This window comes from Cynocephalus volans, chromosome 17 (assembly GCF_027409185.1).
Source record: "Cynocephalus volans isolate mCynVol1 chromosome 17, mCynVol1.pri, whole genome shotgun sequence".
Taxonomy (NCBI): domain Eukaryota; kingdom Metazoa; phylum Chordata; class Mammalia; order Dermoptera; family Cynocephalidae; genus Cynocephalus; species Cynocephalus volans.
In genome coordinates, this window is record NC_084476.1 from 2,412,450 (window position 1) to 2,438,124 (window position 25,675).

Here is a 25,675-nt window from a genome sequence, read left to right on the forward strand (position 1 = left end):
CAATGAGTTCACCAACTTGCTTCCTGTCACTGCAGGTTAAATTTATCTTTCTAGAGTTTCCTATACATTTAATTACACAGCAGGGACTCTGTATCTGGCTTCTCTCACTCAGCATAACATTTTTGAGATTCATCCATGTTGTGTAGATCTTTTTTGCTTAGTGATAGTATTCTGTTGTATGGCTAGCTCATGTATTCTCCATTCACCTGTTGATAATTATTTGGGTGTTTCCAGTTTTTGGCTATTATGAATGAAGCTGCTATGAACATTTATTTGTATGCTTTTATTTATCTTTAATAGTTGGGCATTGAATTACTGGATCACAAGATGAATGTATGTTTAACTTTATAAGAAAGTACCCAGTTGTTTTCCATAGTTGGCTGCATTATTTATTTCCACCAGCAATGCATGAGAGTTCCAGTTGCTCTGCATCCTTGTCAACACTTGACATTGTCAGTCTTTTTAATTTTAGCCATTCAAGTGGATGGGTTGTGGTATCTCGCTGTGGTTTTAGTATGCATTTCTCTAATGACTAATGATGACGAGCATTTTTAAAAAATGCTTTTTAGCTATTTGAATATTTTTTTCTATGAAGTATCTTTGAAAATCTGTGGCCAACTTAAAATAATTAAAATTTTATTTCTAGATGATTGTATATGTATTAACATGCAGTTGTAATAAATAGTGTAGAGAGGTCCTGGGTACCCTTTACCCAGTTTTCCTAATGGTGATTTTTAAAATAAAACTGTAGTATAAAATTACAAGGAGGATATTGACATTTATATAATCCAGGAATAAAACATTCCATCCCTGCAAGGACCTCTTCTGTTGTCCTTTTGTAGCCACACCTGCCTCCCTTCCTTCTGCTTGCTTTGGGTTTATTTTACTCTTCTTTTTCTGGTTTCTTGAGCTAGGAACTTAAGATTATTGATTTTTTGCCTTTCCTTTTTTCTGATGTAAGCATTTAGTGCTGTAAATTTTCCACTCATTGCTGCCTTAGCTGCATCTTACGTATGCTGAAATGTCATATTTTCATTTTCACTCAGTTGTGTGTATTTTTAAAAAATTTCCTTTGATGCTCCCTCTTTGATCCATTATCTTAGTCCATTTGGGCTGCTGTAATAAAATTTCTTAGTCTAGGTAATTTATAAATGATAGAAATATTCCTCACAGTTCTGGAGGTGGAAGGCCAAGATCAAGGTGCTAGCAGCTATGGTGTCTGGTCAGGGCCTCTTCCTCATAGATGATGCCTTATATGTGTCCTCATATGGCAGAAGGGGACAAACAGGCTCCTTCAAGCCTCTTTATAAAGGTACTCATCCCATTTATGAGGGTAGAGCCCTCATGACTTAATTACCTCCTGAAGGTCCCACCTCTTAATACCACCACAATGGGGATTAAGTTTCAGCGTGAGTTTCAGAGGGACACAAACATTCAGACCGTAGCTAGCACTCATGAATTATTTAGAAGTGTAATTTCCATGTGTTTATAGAGATTTTCCTATTTTGTCTTTTTACTATTATTTCTAGTATGATTTCATTATGATGATATAACACTCTGATTTTTATTCTTTTAAACTTGTTAAAGTTTGTTTTATGGCCTAGGATATGGTTATTTTGGTGAAAGCTCCATGGGCATTTGAAAAAAATGAGTATCCTGGTGTTCTTTGGTGGAGTGTTGAGTATATATTGATTAGATCCTGTTGATTGTATTCACATTTACCTCCTTGTTGATTTTATGTCTAGTAGTTCTGTCAGTTGCTGATGGGGGTGTTGAAGTTCCTAATTATACTTGTAATTTGTCCACAGGGTACTTCAAAAATTTTGTGGAAAAATAGAATTAAAACATAATACAAATCTTTTCATGAACTTTTTGAAGTACCCTCATTTCTCTTTTTCACCTCTGTCAAATTTTTTCATGTGTATTGATGCTATTTAGTTTGGTGTGTACACGTTTAGGATTTTAAAGTCTTCTTGGTGAATTGATCCTTTTATCATTACATAATGTCCTTTTTTGTCTCTAGTAATTTTCTTTGTACTTTACCCAATATTAGTATTTTTCTGGCCCTTTTTTTTTTAATGTTTGCATGATATATCTTTTTTTTATCCTTTTTCTTTTTAACCTGAGTTGTTGAATTTGAAGTAAGGTTCTTGTAAACAGCGTATAGTCGTATAGTGGTGTTTTTTTTCTTTTTTTAAATTCATTCTGCCAATCTCTGTCTTTTAATTGGTGTTATCTAGAGTATTTACATTTAATGTAATGTTGATATGTTAGGACTTAAGTCTGACATTGTTCGTTTTCTGTTTGTTTCCTCTGTTTCCTGTTCCTGTTTCTCTTTTCTTGCCTTCTTATTAGTAATGTGACAATTTTTTTAGGATTTCATCTTGATTTATTTATATTGTTTTTGGGTATATCTCTTTGAATAGTTTCTCAGTGGTTGCTGTGGGTGGTAGTATACTTATGTGACTTACAACAGTTTACTGTTATTGTTGTTTTACTATTTTGAGTAAGGAGAGGATCTCTTGCCAGTGTCCCCTGCTGCTTATTGTTAGTGGGGCTTCCTATTGATCCCCTGCTCAGTTCTGCTGGGACTGCCTGGTGTTTCAGACAGGACTTCTGTTCGATCTGGGGCAGGAATGATTCTACTTGGGTAGCTCCTGTTGCTAGACTGGGAGTCAGGAAACCAGGCCTGGGTCACCTTCTGCTGGGGAGAGGGGTTGTGAGGCTCCCTGTTGCTGTGTTGGTCTTCTAGTTCTGGGGCCCCAATCCGGTTTGCTTTCCTCTTCCACTTTTCAGAGTCTTCCTTTGTCTCTTGCACTGCTTCCAGGTTTTAAAGTTGTGCCTGATGGAGAGGAGGAGGGAAAGACAAGTCTGTACCATCTTGTCCTGACTAGAAATCCCTTCTGTCTGCTTTAGAAGTCTTTGTCTTCAGGTTTCATCAGTGTTACTGTGATGTTCTTTGGTGTGTAAGTTTCTTCTTTAAATCCTGCTGGCATTTTGTAGTTTTCCTGAAGCTATGGTTTCGTAAATTTTACAAGTACATTTTTGGTGCTGCATAATGATGTTTTGGTCAATGACAGACCTGGTATGTGATGGTGGTCCCATAAGGTTATAATGGAGCTGAAAAATTCCGATCACTTAGTGAGGTGGTAGCTGTCCTAATGTCATAGTGGAATGTATTACTCATGTGTTTCTGATGATGCTGGTGTAAGTGAACCTACTGTCCTGGCAGTCATAGCCAGAAGCTTTTGCAGACCTCAGCAAGCTCCTTACAGAGTTTAAAAACGTGGACTGAAAGGTTTTCATTAGTAGAGAGATTATTCCTAGTGCATTATTTGCTTACAAATCTATGATAAAAAAAGAAACTGAGCAAACCACCATGGATGTATTACTGAAGAGTGGCACCTCCTCAAGAAGAGCCTCACAGGTCCTTCAGGAGGCATTATAGAAGAAGGCACTGTTATCACAGGAGATGACAGCCCCATGCATGTTACTGCCCTGAAGACCTTCCAGTGGGACAAGAGGTGGAGGTGGAGACGGTGATATTGATGATTCTGACCTGTGTAGGCTTAGGCTAATGTGTGTGCTTGTGTCTTAGTTTTTAAAAAAAAATTTAAAAATTAAAAAAAAATTAAAAATTTTAAAAACAGAAAAAAACCTATAGAATAAGTATATAAAGAACATATATTTTGTACAGCTATATGCTGTTTGTGTTTTAAGCTATGTATTATTACAGAGTCAAAAAGTTTAAAAATATGAGAAAGCTTATGAAGTAAGAAATTTACAGTAAGCTAAGGTTAATTTATTACTGAAAAAAGGAAAAAATTTTTTTTTCATGATTTAGTGTAGCCTAACTGCAGTGTCTGTAAAGTCTGCAATAGTGGACGGTAATGTCCTAGACCTTCTTCACCTTCACTCACCACTCACTCACTGTCCCGCAGAGCAGCTTCCAGTCCTGCAAGCTTCGTTTATGGTTAGTGCCCTGTACAGGTGTGCCATTTTTTATCTTTTATTTTGCATTTTTACTATGCCTTTCCTATGATGAGATGCACAACTACTTAGAATTGTGTTACAGTTGCCTACAGTACTCAGTACAGGTTTGTAGCCCAGGACCAATAGGCTATAGCATATAGCCTGGGTGTGTAGCAGGCTGTGCCATCTAGGTTTGTGTAAGTAGCTCTGATGATGTTCACATAAGGATGAGATTGCCTGATGATGCGTATCTCAGAATGTATCCCTGTCGCTAAGCAGTGCATGAATTTATCAGAAAATTCTCGTCCATTATCTGTTTAAATACTATTTCTGTCCCATTTTTCCCTCTCCTTTCTTCCTGGGCCTCCAGTTACATTGCTGTGACACTTACAGTGTTCGTTATTTACATTCTCTGCTGTATTTTCCATTCTTTGTCGCACTGTTCTTCATTCAGGATATTTTCTTTCAACTGATCTTCCAGTTTATTCATTCTCTCGTCTGTGTCTACTGTTCAGCATAGTATATTGTGTAAAATTAAGTTCAGTATTTTTCTGTTTTTGACTTTCTATATTGTTCTTTTTCTAATCTGTCAAATTCTTGTTCGTTTTCCTGTTTTTTCTTTTTTTTTTAAAAATAATTTCCACTTTTCTGCCAAAGTTCTTCATCCTTTCTTTTTCCCTTCCATTGCTTTAAGCACATAATCCTTTAAAATCTAAGGCTGATACCTGAAATTATGGGTTCCTGTGGGCCTGTTTCTTCATCTTTGATTTTCAGCAGTTTGCCTATGAAGTGTTTGCTCATGGCTTTCTTTGAGTTTATTCTTTTTGGGGCTTGATAGGTTTCCCGAGCCTGTGAATTGGTGTCTTTCACCAGATTTAGGGAGATTTTGGCCATACCTATCCATATGCTTTCTCTGTCCCAGCCTCTCCTCTCCAGACACAAGTGTTAGAACTTCCTATGCTGCTGCATAGCTCCCAGGCTCTTCATTTGATTCTGTCACTTTCTTCTTCCTCTGTTCTTCAGACCAGACCATTTCTGTGGCTTTATTCCCATGTTCACTGCCTCTTTGCTCTGTCGTCTCTGTTTTTCTCTTGCACCCATCCAGTGAGTTTTGTGCTGATGCTGTCTTTTTCAGTTCTGGAGTTTTGGTTCTTTTCTATAGCTTTTATTTTTCTGCTGAGAACTTTTATTTTCCCATTTATTTCAAGAGTGTTTACCTTTATCTCATGGAGCCTGTCACGGTAGCTGCTTTAAAGTCTTTGATAGCAGCAGCATTGGGGCATCTTGGGGTTATTCTCTGTTGGTTGTCTTTCACCTTGAGAATTGGTCACATTTTCCTGATTCTTTATATGTTGAATAATTATGGGTTGTGTCCTGCACCTTTTGAATATTACATGTGAAACTCTCTTTTTTGGGTCCTGTTAAAATCCTTAGGGTAATGTTTTGCGGCTGGGTTGCAATAAACCTCATCAGACCCCAAGTTTGTTTTGCCGTTTGTGGGCTGTGGCTCCAATGTTGGATCAGTTCTCAAGTCTTTGCTAGGCAGCTTTGGGTCTGTCTCATGCACATGTGGTTCAGGAGTGAGCCCTGGGTTGTGCAGGTTCATATACATAATTAGGGATCCCCTTTTAGCTCTCTTTTCTTGAATTCCCCCCATGATTCTGGCTCTAAGGAACCTCTCTTCCTTCTTTCTGTCCAGAAAAGTTTCTGTCAGAGTTTGGTTCTCTGTGCCTGCCACACAGTTCTCTGACTGGGGCTGTCCTAGGATCAAGCTGGGAGAACAAAGAAAACAAAACTGGATGATTCTTCAAGATTGAATCTCCTTCCCAGGGTGCCTACTGTTGCTTAGTTTTTAGAATCCTTAGGCAGTTGCTTTTTATACCTTGTCCAGAGTGTGTTTAGTCATAGTCAGTGGGAGAGAGAGGCTGCCTTGGACATACTTCATCCTGGCAAGCACCGGAAGTCTGTGGATCTGCTGCTATTACTGGTGGTTTCTGCTGGCTTGTGTTCATGACATTGGGTCATTTGCTTGTCTGCATGTTTTTCATTTTGCACTGAACATTGTATTTGAGAGATTTTAGGAACAATTTGAGGCCAAGATGTTATCTTTCTCCAGGGAGAATTTGCGTCTGCTTCTAGCATTCTGCTAGAGACAGCAGCAGTTCTGATCATCTTGCTCCCAAGTTCATGGGTCAAGGTGCTTCAGAGCTGAGCTGTAGTCATTTTTTTTTTTTTTTTCTCGTGACCGGCACTCAGCCAGTGAGTGCACCGGTCAGTCCTATATAGGATCCGAACCCGTGGCGGGAGCGTCGCCGCGCTCCCAGCGCAGCACTCTACCAAGTGCGCCACGGGCTCGGCCCGAGCTGTAGTCATTTTGAGGGCTCATCTAACTTGAGGTTCACTCCTACTGCTGGGGTACAGCCTTTGAGCATCTCAACCCAAAGCATCTGTGGTAGGTTCCATTTGACAAGCCCTGGAGTCCAAATTTTGTCCTTAGAAACTTGTGGGGTGCCAGAAATGTGGTCTGACTTCTTCACTGCCTCTTCTGGAATGGACATATCCTCCCAGGAGGATAGGCGAGTGTCTCCCGACATTGGGCTCTCTGGGTTGCATCTTCTCTCCTATCTCGGCCTGGTCACCAGCATGGCCTTCCTGCAGGCGTGAGCCATGATGTGCCCCCTTCTGGTGGTCTGTAGCTGACAAGAGTCTGCACTGAAGGGTGTATGTGGCTGGAGGTTGGTGCATGCCCACGGCCCTTGCTTCTCGCTCTGGTCGGCTGAGGCCACTCAGCTCGTGGCTCAGTCACTCTGGCTGTCTCGTCCGGCACCTTGTTACTCTCCTGTGAGGTGGCATTGGAAACCTAGGGTGTTAGCTGCGTGTGGCCATGCCTCCCTCAGGAGAGGGACTGAAGGAGCGCCTTCTTGGTGAATTTCCAAGGTGTTGATAGGAAGCCTTGCCTCAGTTTCTACCCAACTGTTGCCATGGGCCACCTTCCCACCTAGTAATCTTGCCCTTGTGAAACCTCCCTGTCTCTCCACCAGGCACTGTCCTTTCAGAAGAGCTGTGGCCTGTGTTGTGACCACGTAGCCTGGAACTGGGATGTGGAGGTTGTAGGCCTGTGCACAGTGCTCTCTGCCCCCAGCCCAGGTCATGGTGACAGCCCGCGTCTTGTCAGTGCCAGGCAGTGCTGGAGTGGGGCTGGGGCAGTGAGGGCCACGGGCAGGAGGGCCGTGCGGCTTCTGCCAGCCTCCCTCTGTAGCGCCTGGCCACCGTCTGCTGCACGTTTTGGTTTCCCTCCATGCTGGGACTTCTCTTTCCTCAGAGTTTTCTCAGAGTTTAGCGTTAATTTTTTTAGTTTTTTCAAGTACTTGCCCTTACGTTCTTGGAGCATAGTTACAATAACTGCTTGAAAGTCTTATCCCAACGTTAGGGTTTATGGGTCTGTATCTATTGATTGCCTTTTCTCTTGAGAGTTGTAGGCTTTCCTGTTTGTTTCTTTCTGTTTTATTGAGTAGTTTTGGGTTGTATATTGGACATTTTGAATATTATATTTTGAAATTCTGGGTCCTGTTAGAAATCTAGAGGATGTAAGCTTTTTGTTTATTTTAGCAAGTAGTTCAACCCAGTTAGGCTGAGACTGCAAGTCCTGGCCTGCCTTCTGTGGGCTGCAGACAGTGTTGGGTCAGTTTTCAAGGCCTTCCTAGCCTCTCCTGGTCTGGTCTGTGTGCAGGACACCAGTGTGGCCCCGGGCAGTGGTCCACTCTGCAGTTCTCACGGTTGTCAGTTGTTGCTTGCCTGTTGCAGCTGGTTTCACACACGGGCTGCTCAGGGTGTCCAGGACATTACAGACTTAAAGGATCCCTTTCTCCAGCCCCCTCTTCTCCAGGATTCTCTCCCCACTCTCTCAAGGGACCTAGGGGTCTCCCTTCCTGGCCTACTGGCAGGAAGCCGAGTCCGTGATGAGCCTTCTGCACAGTGGGGAGAGGACAGCTGGGAGAGTGGAGGCCGAATGGGCTGGGCCCTGCAGGTGCCAAGTGTCAGCTTCTCTTTTCCTGGTGTCTGGCATCTCCAGGATGGAGTTGGGGGTGTGGGTAGTGGTGGTCTGGAGTTAGAAGACCTCTGGTCATTTTTTCCTTGTGGGAGTTATTGCTGTGGGTGCCTTATCTCACACCTCAAGAGTACAAGCATCTTCCGGGTAGACACTGTCACAGCCACCTTGGACGCCTCTGGAGAGGTAACTCTCAGTGAAAGATGCTGATTCCCAGGCCACCCACAGGGACTTCTGAGTGAGCTGGTCTGGTTTGGGGCGTGGGCGGCCTTGTGTCGACAGCTCCCAGGTGGCTCAGATGGGCAGCAGGGCAGAGAGTTGCTGTCCTGCGTGTCTCAGGGCCTGGCCCGTGCACTGCAGCAGCACCGTCCATCTTCCTGGGGTTGAGGTGGAGCACGTCAAAGTATCAGGGTTTTGGGTAGGTGGTGGCCTCAGCTGTGGGCACCTGCCAGGGAGTCTCTGCTGTGTGCTGCCACAGAACAGCTGAGGCCAGTGTGGGTACTTCCTCCTGAGCCTCACTGGGGTGCAGTGGTAGTGTCCCTGCTTCCTTGACTTGCCTTTTCAACTTCATTGCAATGGCATCAGTGATGAGAATAACAGGTAAACTCATGTGCGGTGCACCGAGCTCGGCTCAGCTCTCAGTGCTTCATATGGATGGACTGACTTCATCCTCACACAGCCCAGGTGGGCATGTTTATTGTCCCGAATATACAGATGGGGTCTAGATTCGGAGAGGCCACATGAGAAGTGAGCAGGCTTAAGGCTGCTTGTTTGGCCCTGCCTTCAGGAGACCCAATCTCTGACCCTTTCTTCACCCCTCGCTGCTGCCCTTCATTTCCCTGCATGTAGTGTGGACGCAGCTTTAACTAAAGACTGGTCAGAATTCTCTGCTCCCTTAGTTTGCCTTTCCGTGAGATCCTGGCAGACTCCTACGCCTACATCCATATATCCAGCCATGGCTGCTGACTTTTGGAGAAGAGTAAGGACTGTGTTGCCTTGCCCGGGGCTGTTGCCACTGCTGTCGCTGGTCTTGGTGGGCCCTGCCCCACCTGCAGTCCTTGCTCAGTCTCCCTTGGAGCCCTCTGCAGCCCCCACTTCTTCCAGGCCAGGGCCTTCCTGCCCAGCAGACACCACTGCCTCCTGCCGTGCAGAATAAAACAACCTGCAGGTGTCTGCCTCTAGCCACCTGCCCACGTGTCACTACACCTATACCCTGCGCAGCAAAACACGTTGCCTCTCCGGGGCCCAGGCCCTACCCTCCCACCTCCTTGGAGCCCTGTTCATCAGGAGCAGCAACCCCCTGTTCATCAGGAGCAGCAACCCCCCCCCCCCTGCTGCCGTTTTTCAGCCCCTCCCATTGATTGGGTTTTCTTTCATCAACAGTCAAGCCTATTCATGTTTCTCCAGTCCTTAAAGCAAACACATCTTTTTTTACCCCACTTTCCCTTGACCAAAGAGTGACTCCTTGTTCATTGTGCATCTGCAGTGCCTCTCCGGCCCTCAGAGAGCTCATCCAAGGCCCTGTCTGCCTCCTGCTGCTGAGCCTGGGGGACCCTTCTCTTCTCAGCCACGCTGACGCTGCGGTCACTCCCTCTTTGAGGTGTCCTCATCCTCTGGCTCTGAGCACCATGCTGTTGATGTCCTCTTCTCTGGTCACTTCTCAGTTTCGTGGTCTTCTCTTCCTGTGTCTGCCCCATGCACTTGGTGTTGCTTAGGTTTGACTTGACCATTTCTTACTGGGCGAGTCGTCCACCCCTGTGGGCATCGATGATTGTATGCCATGGATTCCAAACACTGTCTCAGCCGCTCCCTTTCTCTCATGCTTCCAGTCTCTACTTGCCTGCCTGCAGGAGGGCTTCCACTGGTCCCACGGGCACTTCAGAGACATCATGTTTAGAACGGAGCTCACCTGCTCCCCGCTCCTGGTGTCCTGTATTAGTAAAAGGGACCATCCTGCCCTCAGCTGGCAGAGTCATAAGCTTGATATCTGTCTTTGTCACACCCCATCCATCCTTAGTCTCAGGCCTGATGTCGGCACCTCCTGGGCAGTGCCGCCCCTTTCCAGTGCTGTCTACCTGGATTCCAGGCGTGTCCTCCACTTTGTTACAGGAATGCCAGCAGATAGCACCCCTCATTATATACCCTCAGAGCACCTGAGCCTGCCACACTCCCCTGACAGACCCCCACCATCCTCAGACCCTCCACATGCAGTCATTCATGAATGAATGAAATGTCCAGTTTGCCTCTCCTATGCAATTCTGAACTGCTTTTGTTTCCTAAAATTCTCTGACAAGGTTCATTTTCACATGTCTTCTTAGTCTGTTCCCCCCCACCTGGCTGCTTCTGGCCCTGGTAAGCTGCTTTGGCTGCTTCCCATGTCCCACCCACGCAGAGCTGTGTCAGTGTCTCCTGCATACTGAGCACCCTACCCTCATCCCAGGCCACCCCTCCACATTGGTGGCATTTACCTGTCAACTCTTTAGTCATCTCAGAGACTCAGCCTGGGAGCAGGAGCAGTGGCTTTCCCTCCTCCTGACTCCCCAGCATTCTCATACGTTTCCTGGCTCACATAGGTGTTCAATAATTGTTGAATGAATGAATAATGCTGGCAAACTGTCCTATTGGTTTGTAGAAGAAATGAAAAATAAGTCACTAGAAATAGATTCAAGGTGTTTACAAAGCTGTTTTTTAAAGGTAGTTGTTGATTTTGATAAAACATTAGCAATTGCAGAACTGTGCACATACAGTCCCACAGAGGTCGACCTCACTGACATCATCTGCCGACTAAGCTCAGCCTCTGAGAGCAGTTGCTGCCGCGGCAAGATGGTGAGGAGCTTCATGTCACTCAGAGCGGGGCTGTGGCTGGGAATGACCTGACTTAGGAGAGTTTGTTCAAGGTGGAAGCTTTTAGCCTCAGTAAATGCATTACTTTCCCTTGAATCTCTTTACCTTACATCTGAAATCCATGTTAGTCATACGATTCATATTCTTATATTTGTATGTCATTCACAAACTGATTATATGAATTGTTTTATATTGATTATTTTAAAAGTGGGCCACCCCGTGGAAGATATTTCTACTTGATAGGCTGTGTAATGGATTGAATTATGTCCCCCCAAAACTCCTTGAAGCTTGAATTGTGTCCCTCAAGTTTTATATATTAGAAATTTAGACTTCATTATGATTGTTAAGAGGGTGGGAAATCCTGTTATGGTAATTGAAAGGTGGAGCTTTGAAGAAGTGATTGGACTGTAGGACCGTGCAGTAGTGAATGGATTAAAAATGGTGGTCAGGGGGTGTGGTTCTGAGGGCTTTAAAAGAAGAGGAGAGTCTGTCATGTCTCTGCTCTCTGTGCTCTCTCTGCTTCCACCATCTTGCAATGTGAGACCCCTGGGTCACTGTCACCACCATCAGATGGACTCTGGGCTTCCCAGCCTCAGAATCTGTAAGCAATAAATTTCATTTTCTTTGTAAATCACCCAGTTTCAGGTATTTTGTTATAAGCAACAAAAATGGACTAATACAGGCTATAAAAGAGAAATTTAGTTTGGAGCCATGGTTGCTTTCCCAGCCTTGGTGGTTTTCTGCAATCAGGGGGCACCTGTGGCCATGGACTCTGCCGTCCTTCCAGGGGTTACCTTGTTTCCATCTAAGGCCAGTCCTCCTCTTGTGCCTGTGTCCCACCTCCCCCTCCGTACAGAGCTTTCATCCTGAGGGATCTTGAGGGGTCTTCTCTCCGGAGTTGTGCTAGTTTCTACCCTCCTAGAGAGGAGCCCATCACAGTTGTCCAAGCAGGACGGGAGGGTGGCTTGTACCCCAACATATCTATGTGGAGATGTCAGGTAGGCAGTTCAGGGAGGTGGCTGGGACCAGAATTGTACATTTGGGGATCACCGTATGTCCATGATCTTTCAAGCCACGAGAATGAATGAGGTTACGTGGGGAGTGAGGCAGGACATGCCCCTTCCAGTATTTGGAGAAATGAGAGGTAGCCCGGAGACTGAAGTGGGGCAGACAGTGAGATGGGTGGAGAGCAGCGGGGATGTGAGGCATCCTGAGGGCAGGTAAGGGAAGGGTGGCTCTTGTGGGAGCCCCGACTGGCGGCTGCTACTGGGCAGTAGACTAAGATGGAAGCTGAAAATGACCGTCACCCGCCTTCTGAAAATGTCATAAGATGATAGGGCTCTTAGGCTCAAGTGTCTTTCCCTGCATCCATCCGTGAAGAACCAAGCCTATGGTCTGCTGTCAGTCCATGGCCACCTTGCCCTTGTTCCCAGGATGCTCACTCCAGTGTGCACTAGGCAGTCCCCTCCCTCCCATGCTCCCTCTTTGCAGGCCACCTTCCAGACAGTCACCTCTCAGGATGGCTTTCCTCTTTCCTTGACTGCCTACAAGGAAAGCAGCAGTCTTCCCACTGTGCTTTACCTTGGGCCCATTCCTTCTCATGTTGGCACGATCTGTTTTGTTTCAAAACTCCAGGTGACTTCAGAATATGAGGCTACCTGGCGTAGTCTTCGAGTGTGGGATTTGAGTCTGGTTGTGCCCACTAGGCCAGGGCCGAGTCCCTCCAGCCATCTGGAGCTGGCACCTGCCCTGCCCATGGCAGTGTTGCTGTAGTGACCAAGCTAGATGTGCCCCAAATGCTGCGTGAATGGTAGTGGCCGCTGTTCGGAAGTGAAGCCCTGAGTGCAAGTGTTCAGGTTGTGCCAGGGTCCATATAATTAGATGACCAGGGCTCAGGAAACAGCACCCGTGGAGGAAGTAAGTGGAGGCAGGAGCAGAGGAAGAGAGGGAAAGTCGTTCTTCCTCATAGTTGGCTCCTCCCTCTGCAGAGCCTGGGGATGCCTGGGCTGGGGCACAGGGCAGAGGATTTGTGCGTCCTTGGAATCACTTCCAGCGGTACTGCATGCTTCACTACCAGCTGTCAGTGGGCTTTCTCCACCAGCCATTTTTGAGACTGTAGCCCTTTCTGAACTCTTCTGGAGGTGAGGATAGTTCTAGAAAGTGGCTGTGGGGTGCCTCGGGCCCACGCAGGGACCCAAGGCATGGACCTCGGGACCGGACACCCCCCCACCCAACCAGGCACACCACACCAGCACCTTGGGGCCCACCCCAGGACCCAAGGCATGGAGGAGACTGGACCAAGGGAGATTTTGGACAAGGGGCATAAAGAATAATTACGACTTATAAAGTATCTCAATATTGAACCCCCAAAACATGTATAATCAATTTTGATTCAATAGAAAAAAGAGTGGCTGTGGGGGTACTGGAATCTGCTTATCCCCTGCAGTCTCAGGGCACCTGCCAAAGGTCTGGGGGTCCTCAGGGAAAGGAACGAGCTTCCCTTTCAGAGCCTTTCCCCATCCTGTGGGACAGCTGCTCACCTCTTGTCAAACAAGAGAGAGAAGCACAGCCAGGAGGTGCTGTTCTGTAGACTTTTGTACCCAGCTAGGAAAATGGACAGAACCAGTCGCAACACATCTGACTGTCACAGATGTGTGTTCTGCTCCCTGCTGGTGTTTGTGTGGGAGGCTGTGTGCGTAGGAGTTAAAGTATACAGTATGCTCTGTGGATCAGATTGTGCAGTCTTAGAGTTGGTTTCTGCCTCCTGTGCCCTTGGGCATGTTACTTAATTTTTTTGTATAATATGGGGACATTAGTTGTGATGTGACAGTCTTGTAGTGATGATTAGATAGCATGGTTCATGGTAAGAGTTTATGCTGCCTGGTCCAAACATGGACAAAGGCTTGTTGCTGCTCTGTCGTCATGACTACAGCACACCAGTCCTGGCTATCTCTTCTGTAGAAACCATGGCTGTTTAGCCTCTGTACCTTTGATTTTGATGTCAGGAAGAGTACTTGCTAGGCTCCCTCCCCAGGGCTGACGTCAGCTGTGCCTGCACACCGTCCTTGCTGGTGTCACCAGGCACTGTGTGGTTCTGGCCTGATTGCATTTGGTTTTCCTCTGGCCTGCTAACACTCTCAGGGATTACCACCTGTTTCTTGCTGTTGTAAGTTAGGAGATTGTTCTTGGAGGTTGTGGTGTGGAAGTCATAGAAGGAGGTATGTAGCCCACACTCCCCAGGTGGTCTCTGATGCCAGTTTGCCTATGTCAGTGCAGAAGGCGATGAAATTATTGAATAGCTTAGGACCTTTTATTGTTGTTAGTCGCCCATTTTATTGATTGCACCTTTGTTGTGTGCATCGTTGTCCTGCAGGTAGTGCTCGGGAGACTTTGCTCACATGGTAATCTCTTCCTTGTCTTAGATAACATCCCTGAGGATCTCAGAGACCCTTTCTACATTGACCAGTATGAGCAGGAGCACATTAAACCACCCGTCATCAGGCTTCTCCTGTCCAGTGAGCTGTACTGCCGTGTCTGCAGCCTCATCCTGAAAGGGGACCAGGTGGCCACCTTACAGGGACATCAGTCAGTCATCCAGACCCTGTCCCGGAAAGGGATCTACGTGATGGAGGGTGATGACACCCCTGTGACAGACTCTGACCTTGGCCGTGCACCCATCAAGATGGTAAGTGGTCTGTGGTGGCCGCCCTGCAGGTGAGCCTCTGAAGCAGGGCTCATGTGGTGCCTGTGGCTGCACACTGACTGTCCCTGGCAGCTTAGCTGCACGAGGAGGCAGAATCTGCCTTGAAACTTTAGGCGACAGGTGGTGTGAATGTGGGCATGCAGCAAGATGGCAGGGGTTTGTGTTTGTGGTGTTCCTTGATAAATTGTCTTTTTAAGCTCATAATTGTTTTGGGAAAATGGGGAAAAGAGCAGCTTACTTTTAGCTCTTCTTCTCATTGTGCATGTTCTATGAAAGCCGAGATTGAGGTGAGGTATGCTAATAAAACATTTTGAGGCAAACCTTTTACAGATGGTTTGAAATATATTGTTGAGCCTTCTTTTAGATTGTTTCACGTGCATTTTAAAAGTATTTTTGTGCCACGATAAAGTATGTCTCTTTCTCTCCTGAGCATCGCCTGCCACATCTTTTCTGAAGCCACACTTCTCATTTGAATTCCTGACCATCCCAGGTTCAGCACTTTTGGTGCCTCCTATTTTCCTTTTGCTCAGGTTGCTCACTGGCACCTTGCGTTCTGTGGTGGGGTTTTTTTTTTTTTTTGGCGGGATGGGGATCTGAACCTGTGACCTTGGTGTTATCACCACCACGCTCTAACCAAGAGAGCTAACTGGCCAGCCCCCTCATTCTATGGGGGAAGAGAATGTTACTTGCATTCTGGAAGAAGTGGCATGAAGGCATGGTATAATGTTAGCATGTGGTGCTCTGGACCAGTCACCAGAGAACATTGATGGGCAGATCGCCTAGGGCAGGTCTCCCCTCTGTAGCTTTTTCCAGACCATAAAGTAGGAATACCACCACCTACCTGGGGAACCTCATAGGGCTATTGGGAAGTGAAATATCAAGGAATATCAAGCGCTGCACTGCGGGTCATGGGGTGGCCTCACCTGAAAAGGGACCTCTGGTTACTGGTCTTCCTGAGGCTTGGTGGCCAAAAATGTCAGGCTGGAAATAGAAAGACAGCTCTCAGATATAGTATCTCATATGGAGAGGATAAGGAAAAAAATTAGGTTAGAGTCTTGAGTGTGAGCAGGTTCTCTGGGTTGGAACCTGGCAGGAGAGGTGTACTTTGGGGGTTTCTAGCTGCTGCCTCTCACCTAGAGTGCCCACATGGCGATGGTAGACGCCCTGATGATGGCCTACACTGTGGAGATGATCAGCATTGAGAAGGTGGTGGCCAGTGTCAAGCGCTTCTCTACGTTCAGTGCCTCGAAAGAGCTTCCCTACGACCTCGAGGATGCCATGGTGTTCTGGATCAACAAGGTGAGTGTCCCTGAGAAAGGCAAGTCCAAGACCCAGCCCAAGTCCCTTCATGTGGGACTGCATAGTATTCTGTGTCTACGAGTGTGTCTACTGTAGTGAAACAAAGCAAACAGGCATTTCTCCTGAACATCGAGAGCGGAGTGTGACTGTTCATGTTTGAAAATGCAGTACACACTTATGGCTTAATTAATAAGTTCTTTTTATTTTTATCTTATCCACTATATGTAATAAAGGAGTTCTCAATTTTAGAAAGCATTTTTATTAAGAATATAATAATATCTTGCTAAATACTATTTTCCCCTTTTACATTTAGAAATTTACAGTGTAATTTTTTATATAATGTATAAAGAATGTTTATTTTCAGTAGTATGTAATTATAGGATTACCTTGGTTATTAAGCCTCCTTATTTGCAAAAGTGTTCAAATAGGGCATTGAGCAGAGGAAATAGACTGTGCAGCTCTGTGCACAGCGTGCTAGTGTGCTTGGATGGGAGACCTGAGATATTTCTAATGACTCGACACTGCAGTTTGCATGTGCAAAGCTGGGCCAGTGACTCTGTTTGCTGGCTCCCCTTGAAGGCTGCCTCCGTCATTGTGACAAGTGACTCTTTATGTCAGGAAGGGGGAAGGCTCACGCTGTGACTTCTTCTTAGACAGTTGCCCCACTCTTTAATTGGTTTTCTACCTGAGTGTGGGTTTGAGGAATCTGGTGGAGGGGCAGACCCCTTAAATCTTGTGGTCCCATGAGAGAGAGGGCAGAAAGCTGCTGGCTTTTCTAGGACTCACTGTGGAGCCTCCAGGCCCGTGTTTGGATGTGGACATTTGCCAGTGCCATCTCTGCCCCACTCCCCCCTGCCCATAAGGGTGCCTCCTGGTGGGGGGCACCATGCCTCACTTGTCCCCTGGTTTTGTGTATGTGGGAAGTGCCTGCAAAAAATTGGTTAAAAACTGGTGTTCAGGACTGGCTCGTTTCCATGGGAGACTGAATCTTGGGGTGACATTCCTGTAACCCTACCAGGAGCTTCCTGTAGTCAAAAATTCAAATTTTAACTTTTCTTTAACAGCTTTTGTTGATTTTTTTACCCCTTATAAAATAAATGACATCGTTATTATAGAAAATTTAGAGACTGTAGCTGAGCAAACAACTAAATAAAAATTACCCATGATTTTACCATTCTTAACAGTGGGTAATATTTTGATAATAATTCTTCGAGTTTTTATTTATTTGGATGTAACATATAGACTTAAAAACACAATTGGGAGCGTATCATATATCCTGGTATAAGCTGAGGTTTGTTCCCAGGAAGATACAGCGAGCGCCTTCCCATGGGGTCAGATTCACAGAGTCAGCCCTCTCTGATCTCGGTGTTGCTGGAGGCTGGGTTGTCCCCTCCCTCTGATGATTTCCCTGAGGCTGCTGTCCTGCTAGGGGAATGGTTGCCATAGAAGTGTTTCTAAAGACGTCTGCTTGTTTTTTTTCTTTATTGCCAGATCCGGCCATACAGATTGTACCATTTTGTTCATATTGTTAGTCTGTGTAGGTGTCTTTTCCATGTCTTCCCACGTATAGAGCATTATTTTAAAATACTTGCCAATTTGAAAGCTGAAAAATAGTCTTTTATTTTTTCATTCACTGGTAAAGTTGAAGTTTAAAAAATAGATATATGGGGCCGGCCCTGTGGCTCACTCGGGAGAGTGCGGCGCTGGTAGTGCTGAGGCCGCGGGTTCGGATCCTGTATAGGGATGTTGGGTGTGGACCACACTGTGCCAAGGGTTGCGATCCCCTTACCGGTCCAAAAAAAAATAGATATATGTTTGGCTATTTTATAGTGAATTGCTTGTTCATTGTCTTTGCCCCTATTTCTTTGGGAAGAGGATGTGTTCCTTTTTTCTTCTACTTGATCAGGTTTCTCATATATTTGCCATATATTTATAAATGATTTCCCAGGTGGCTCTTCCCTCTGTTTGCTGGTGGACTTCGTGGGTACATAGAAGATGATCTCCAGATACTCAGCAGGCAGGCATTACTTTCCTTATATGTTTATTCTAGTTTCTATCTCCTGGCTCCTGACCTGTCACCAGGAGACGTTATCTACTGACTTAGGATTCTCACAGATGATGAGTACAGCTCATGTGGCCTCCTGCTCCATCCCCATCACTCTCCTGTGGTCACACGTGTGACCTCCCGCTCCGTCCCCATCCCATTCTTTGGCCACACGTGTGGCCTCCCGCTCCATCCCCACCACTTTCTTTGGTCATACGTGTGGCCTCCCGCTCCGTCTCCATCCCATTCTTTGGTCACACGTGTGGCCTCCCGCTCCGTCCCTACCACTCTCCTGTGGTCACACGTGTGGCCTCCCGCTCCATCCCCACCACACACCTGTGGTCACACGGGTGGCCTCCCACTCCATCCCCACCACTCTCCTGTGGCCACACGTGTGGCCTCCTGCTCCGTCCCCATCCCTCTCTTTGGTCACACGTGTGGCCTCCTGCTCCATCCCCACCACACACCTGTGGTCACACGTGTGGCCTCCCGCTCCATCCCCACCGCTCTCCTCTGGCCACATGTGTGGCCTCCTGCTCCGTCCCCATCCCTCTCTTTGGTCACACGTGTGGCCTCCTGCTCCATCCCCACCACTCTCCTGTGGTCACATGTGTGGCCTCCTGCTCCATCCCCATTGCTCTCCTGTAGTCACATGTGTGGCTTCCCGCTCCATCCCCACTGCTCTCCTGTGGTCACACGTGTGGTCTCCCGCTCCATCCCTACCGCTCTGCTGTGGTCACACGTGTGGCCTCCTGCTCTATCCCCATTGCTCTCCTGGGGTGGCATGGACAACTTTGAGCACATCCATGGTCAGACTTTGTTACTATGACTGGGTACTTGTTTTCAAAGCTTGCATTCCTTTTCCTATACCATACTTTGTTTCTCCTGGAGTTTACATGACCTTCTTTTTTCTTACCCGGTATTTATATTAGTATTCAGTGTTTCTGTGCAAGCCCGTGCTTCACTGAGGTATAACTTACATGTGATGAATGCATCAGATTCCTTGAGTTTTGATAAGTGACTCTGTCTGTGTAACAATGACCACAATCAAGGTAAAGTTTCCAGCACCCTATGATAAGTTCCTTTGTACTCCTTTGCAGTTAATCCCTCTGCTTTCTTTGCTGTAGGTTAGTTTTGTCTCTTCCAGCTCTTGATAAAAATGCAATCATGTGGTATGTGCTTTTCTGCGTCTGGCTTCTTTGACTGCACAAAATGTTTCTGAGATTGATCTGTGGCATTACATATATCAATAGTTTGGTTCTGTTTATGCTAAATAGAATTCCATTGTGTGAATATACAATCATTTGTTTATCCATTCACCTGTTGTTGGACACTTGAGTTGTTTCCAGTTTTTGCCTATTTTGAATAAAGCTGCTAGGAACATTTGTGTGCAAGCCTTTTTATACAGATATATTTTCATTTCTTTGGGTAAATTTTAAGAGAAGAACTGCTGTGTCATCATATAAGTGTATATATAACTTAAATAAAAAAGTATATTTAAGTTAAATCTGTAGAAGAAATTGCCAGAATATTTTTGAAAGTGATTGCACTGTTCATTTCAAACTCTCACTAGTGAGACAGGAGAACTCTAGTTGCTCCACACTTTCGTCAGTACCTGTTATGGTCTTTTACCATTTGAGCAGATGTGTAGTATCTCTTTGTAGTTTTAATTTGCGTTTCCCCAGTGAGTAAAGATGCTTGTGTATATTCCTTTTTGAAATGCTTGTTCAAACATTTTTAATTGGGTTGTCTTATTATTGTGTTGCAGGAACTTTTAGAAATACATATATTTGGGAATCAAGTGCCTTGTCAGAGACATGTTTGGTGACCATTTTTTCCCTGTCTGGCCACCTTTTCATTTTCTTAATAGTGTCTGTTAAAAAGCAAAGGCTTCTAAGTTTTTTGTAGTCCAGTTTATCAGTGTTTCCTTTCATGATTTGTCTTTATGTGTCTTATCTAGAAAATCTTTACCTACTCCAAGGTTGTGAAGATTTTCTCCTGTGTTTTCCTCTAGAGGTTTTACAGTTTTAGCTCTTACATTTACCTCCATGATCCACTTTGAGTTCATTTTTGTGAATGACGTGAGGGAAGGGTTGGGGTTCATTTTTTGTTCGTATAGATAGCAGCTCTGAAACCAGTTGTGGAACAGATTTTCCTTTCCTTATTGACTTTGCCACCTTTGTTGAAAATCAACTGAGCCACATATATGTGAGTCTGTTTCTGGATTTTGCTGTCCACTGATCTTAGTGTGTCTAGTTTTATGTCAACGGCCATGCGATCTTGATGACTAGTTTACAGTAATACCTGAAATTGGATAATGTAATTCTTCTAATCATATCCTTTTTACTGAAAAAGAATTGTTTTAGCTATTCTAGGTTCTCTGCACATCCATGTGAAATTTAGAATCAGCTCTTCAGTTTCTACAGAAAACGCTTGCTGTTGTTTTTATTGGGAATGCATTGAATTTATATCAATTTGGAGAGAATTGATGTGTTATTGATGTTGAGTCTTCCAGTCCATAGACATGTGATATCTCTTCATTATATGAGAGACTTACAGTTTCTCTCAGTGGTGTTTTATAGTTTTTCAGGGTAAGGTCTTGTGTATAGTTCGTTAAATTATTCCTAGACTTTTCGTGTTTTTGGTTCTGATATAAATGGTATTTTTCTAATTTCATTTTCTGGTTGCTTGTTACCAGTCTATAGAAATGCAATTAATAATTTGTATATTGACCTTATGTTTTGTGACTTTGCTAAACTTATTAGTTCTAGTGATATTTTTAAAAATCCCTTAACATTTTCCATATAGAAGGTAGTGTTGTCTGTGAATAAAGATAGTCGTACTTCTTTCTAATCTGCATGCTTTTTTTTTAAATTAAAAATTTTTTTGCCTTTTGTACTGGTTAGGGCCCCCTGTAGAATACTGCATAAAAGTTGTGAAAGTAGACATTTTTCCTTATACCTAATCGTTGGGTATAAGCACTCCATTACCATTAAAATGATGGCTGTATTTTTTTTTTTTGGAGATGCCTTTTATTAGGAGTTTCCTTTTATTCTTAGTTTGCTTAAGGTATTTTTTTTATGAATACGTATTTTGTGAAATGCTTTTTCTGTATTTATTGAGATGATTATATGGCTTTTCTTTTTTAATTTATTAATACAATGAATTACATTAATTGACTTTAGAGTGTTGAACCAGCCTTTCATCCCCAGGACAAATGCCAACTGGTTGTGATTATTATTCTTTTTATATATTGATGGATTCAATTTGCTAATGTATTGTTGATGGTTTTTGCATCAATATTCTTGACAGATGTTGGTCTGTAGTTTTTTTCTTATAATGTATTTTTCTTCTATTGGTATCACAGTAATGCTGGCCTCAAAAAATGAGTTTGGAAGTATTCTTTCCTCTATTTTGTGAAATAGTTGTGTATGATTGGTATTATTTCTTCTTTAAATCTTTGATGGAATTCACTGGTGAAGCCTGGAGTTTTCTCAGTGGGGAGTTTTAATTATGAATTTAATTTCTTTAATATACATGTAAGTTACTTAGAGTTTCTTTTTAATTTTGTGTCAGTTTTGGTGTGACTCTCTAGGGATTCGTCAATTTTATGTGAGTTGCTGAATTTATTGGCATAAAGTTTATTATCCTTTACCTGTGATCTGTAGTAATATCTCCTCTTTGTTTCCTGATATGGGTAATTTCTTTTTTTTCTTTCCCTCAATCTTGGTTTATCATCTTCATTAATCATCTAAAAAATCTGCTTTTAGTTTTTGTTGATGTGTTTTATTGTTTAATATTTAATTTTTTCCTTTACCTTCATTATTGTTTTCTTTTTATTTGTTTTGGATTCAATTTGCTTTCCTTTTCTAGTTTGTTAAGGTGGAAGGTTAGCTCATTTAAACCTTACTTTATTTCCAATACAAACATTTTAAAGTGTTGATTTCTCTCTGAGCAGTGCTCTAGCTGTGCCTTATGAGTTTTTATATGTTATGTTTTTTATCATTCTTTAAAAAATTTGTTCATTATCACTTGTGGATTCTTGTTTGTTTTATCATTGAATTATTTGATTTTCAAATATTTGGAGGGGGGGCTCTAGATATCTTTTTGTGTTTTGATTTCTGATTCAATTCTGTTGTCAGAGAATATGCTAAGTGGTCTCAGTCCCTCTGAGTTTATTGAGACTTATTTTATGGTCCACCATGTGACTGGTCTTACAGAATGTTGCACATGTGCACTTGAAAAGAATATGTGTTCTACTATTTTTGGGTGGAGTGTTTTATAAGAGGCAGTTCAAATTGGTTGTTAGTGGTTATCGTGTCTCTTGTGGTCTTCCTGATTTTCTGTCTTCTGGTTATATCAGTCAGTCACTGACAGGAGGGTTGAAATTGCTAGCTGTCATTTTGTCTGTTTCACCTTTCTGTTCTGTCAGTTGTTGCTTTTTAAAGTTTGTTATTATGTTCACACACTTTTAGGATTTTCATATCTTGATAGTAAAGTAATATTTACCCTTTTGTAATCACGAAATGTCTCTCTTTATCCCAGTGATAATACTTGTGCCAGAAGTCCACTTTATTTAGTATTGATACAGCTACTCCAGCTTTCTTATGAATAGTGTTTGCGTGGTGTGTCTTTTTCTTTTCTTTTACTTTTAACCTCTTGCTGTCTTTCCATTTAAAATGAGTTTCTTGTAGACATTGTAGAATTGGTCTTGCTTTTTATTCCACTGACAATCTCTGCCTTATTGTTGCAATGTTTAGACCAATCACGTTTAATATGAGTATTCATATGGCTAGGTTTTACCGTCTTGTCTGATATCTGTTTATCTCATCTTTTCTTTGTCTTTCCATTTCTCTGGCTTATTTTAGATTGAGTAGTTTTTAGTACTCTATTTTATCACCAGTATTTCTTAGGGGGTTGCTTTAGGGTTACATACAGTCTGCATCTCTAGGTTACCATGGGCTGCTTACAGGTGAAGCTGTGCCATTTCACAAATCACAGAAGGCATGTCTCCCCTGCTGTGTTGCTGTCATTCATTTCACAGCAGTCCAGACACTCTGTTTTTGCTTTCAATGGCCAATTATCCTTTAAAGTAGCTAAAATTTAGAATAAAAGTCACTAATATTTATCCACATATTTTTTATTTTTGTTGGTCTTCATTCTTTTGTAACAGATCAAAAATTTCAAACTTTTTGATCTCAGGACCCCTTTAAACTCTTAAAAATTACTGTGGACCTCAAAGAACTTTTAAATAAAACTTTAATCTATCAAAATTTGCCATATTAGAAATTTAAAATAAGAAAAATTTAAAATACTTGTTAATTTATTTAAAAATAGCAGTAAGCTTATTTGATATTAATATTTTATGTTTTTTAGTGAAAAATAACTATTTTCCAAAACAAAGGAATTAGAAGGTGGCAGTATTTTACAATTTTGTAAGTTTCTTTAATATCCAGCTTACTAGAAGACAGCTGGATTCTCCTATCTGCTTTTGCATTTAATCTGTTACAATATGTTGTTTTTATTGAAGTGTATGAAGAAAATGTGGCTTCACATAGATCTGTAGTTGGAGAGGGGAGAGTATTTTCATACTCTTTTGAGATAAGTGTGCACATCTGTTTTTGATAGTACACTAGAACTTGGCAAGTGTAGTTTCTCAAAGATTAATTGCAATATGGAATTTGAAACCATCATCAATTAACTTGTTTTAAAAATTGAGATATAATTCATATGTCATGAAATTCACTATTTTTAAAATGTATAATTCACTGGTTTTTAATATATTCACAAGGCTGTACAGCTATTACCACTATCTAATTCCAGAACGTTTTTATCACTTCAAAAAAAAGAACTCCGTACCATCAGCAGTCACTCCCTGTTTCCTCCTCCCCTTGTCCCCTGACGGTTAGCCAGTCTACTTCCTGTCTCTATGGATTTGCCCAGTGTAGACATTTCTTGTAGATAGACTCATACGGTATATGGTCTCTTGTGTCTGGTTTCTTCCACTAGCATGATGTTTTTAAGTTTCATTCATGGTGTACCATGCTTCATTCATGGTATAACATGTTCATTTGTGGTGTAACATTTTCACTCCTTCTTATGGCTGGATACTGTTCCACTGTGTCATAGCATCACAGTTTATTTATCTGTTCATCAGCTGGTGGGCATTTGTGTTGTTTTTACTTTTTGGCTATTGAGAATGATGCTGCTGTTTTTTCTTTTTTCTTTTTCTTTTTTTTTTTTGTGGACATATGTTTTCATTTTTCGTGGGTACGTATACCTAGGGGTGAAATTGCTGGGTTGTGTGGTCACTTTATGTTTGACTTTCTGAGGAGTGGCCAAACTGTTTTCCACAGCAACTGTACCATTTTATGTTCTAACCAGCCACATCTGAACATTTCAGTTTTCCCCATCCTTGCTAATTGTTATTTTAATAACTGTTTTAATAACAATTTCTTATTTTAACAACAGTTTGGTTTCCTCGTTATTTTCTTTTTTGGTTTGCAATTCCACAGTGACATGGAGCCTCTTTTTATGTGCTTATGGCCATTTATATATATGCTTCGGAGAAATATTAATTCAGATTCTTTGCCCTTTTCTAAATTGGGTTATTTGTCTTTTTATTGTTGAGTGAGTTCTTTTATATATTCTGGATGCTAGACTAGATCAATGAACTTTTTATACACTGTTATATTAAAATCTGTTTGTTTTTTTTTTGCGTTCTTCCTGGATCTATTACCCACCCATGATTTTGTAACATCTTGCATTTGTTGTTTGGAAAATTGTTTCACTGAGTTATGTAGATTTTGCAAATGTTGTCACATTTCATGATAAATATTAAAAATCACATTCATTAATATCACTACCAATCTCATCAGAAAAGCCTTTACATAATAGAAAACTATTTAGCTTTTGGTGGCAGAAACGTTTTCTAAAATTTTAATTTTAATTTTTATCTTAAATTCACATTTTATCACTGGAAATGAATATTGTCCGTTGCTTTCCTTAAGTGATATACACTTCATTTAGTTTTTGTTAACACCTCATTGGTTTTGAGATAGTATTGTACAGGCATGCAAGTGCAAGTAGCTGTGGCTTGTTAGCTGTTTAGCTTACAGCTCGGCTGCACACAAACTGTCCTGGGGTCGTGGTGGTCTTTCCATGTGTGGCAGAGGTGCTGTGCCTACTCACTGTTTGGTCACTCAGCTTTAAAAACTGTTACAGCTTTTACTGCTTCATCAAGGACTTTTGTAAGTGAAGTTGGCTTTCTTTCTTTTTTTTTTTTTATTGTGGGTGGTTGGTGGTGAAGAATCCAGTGACGACTCTTTGGTGCCAGTGTCTTGATTGGTTTTACCACCGTGGCTGTGCACTGTTAATGCAGACTTCAGCATGGTGAGGAGGTACAGGACATCTTAGTCTTTTTTATGGCGATAGTTTTGACCTTGGGTAGTCAGTCCCTGGAAGCATCTTAGAGATTCCCTGGAGTCCACAGGCCATGCTTTAAGAATTGATTGCGAACATCCATGTTTCCATTTGTATCGTTTTCCTTCAGCCTAAACAACTTTTAGTATTTTTTCAGGCAGTCCTGCTGGTAATGAATTCACTCAGCTTTTGCTTTTCTGAAAAAGTTTTTATTTTGCATTCACTCTTTAGAGATATTGTGGCTGGATATAGAATTCTTGGTTGATAGTTTTCCTGAGATAAAGATACGGTCTGTTTTGTTCTGCTGTTGGGGGTGCTTCATGGGATGGATGGGATGGGACTG

General features: G+C 42.9%; 1 protein-coding gene across 4 annotated transcripts in view; it reads left to right on the forward strand.

The window, feature by feature from the left end:
* Positions 1–25,675, forward strand: part of CAMSAP1 (calmodulin regulated spectrin associated protein 1) — a 74,695-nt gene that overhangs the window by 7,122 nt on the left and 41,898 nt on the right. For all 4 annotated transcript variants that reach the window (XR_010022101.1, XM_063081544.1, XM_063081546.1 and 1 more), the window contains exons 2-3: positions 14,287–14,549; positions 15,705–15,866. Coding sequence is in view for 3 of the 4 variants with exons in the window: in XM_063081544.1 (XP_062937614.1) it covers positions 14,287–14,549; positions 15,705–15,866 (425 nt within the window). In the remaining variant the exon portion in view is untranslated. The remainder of the gene's footprint in view (positions 1–14,286; positions 14,550–15,704; positions 15,867–25,675) is intronic.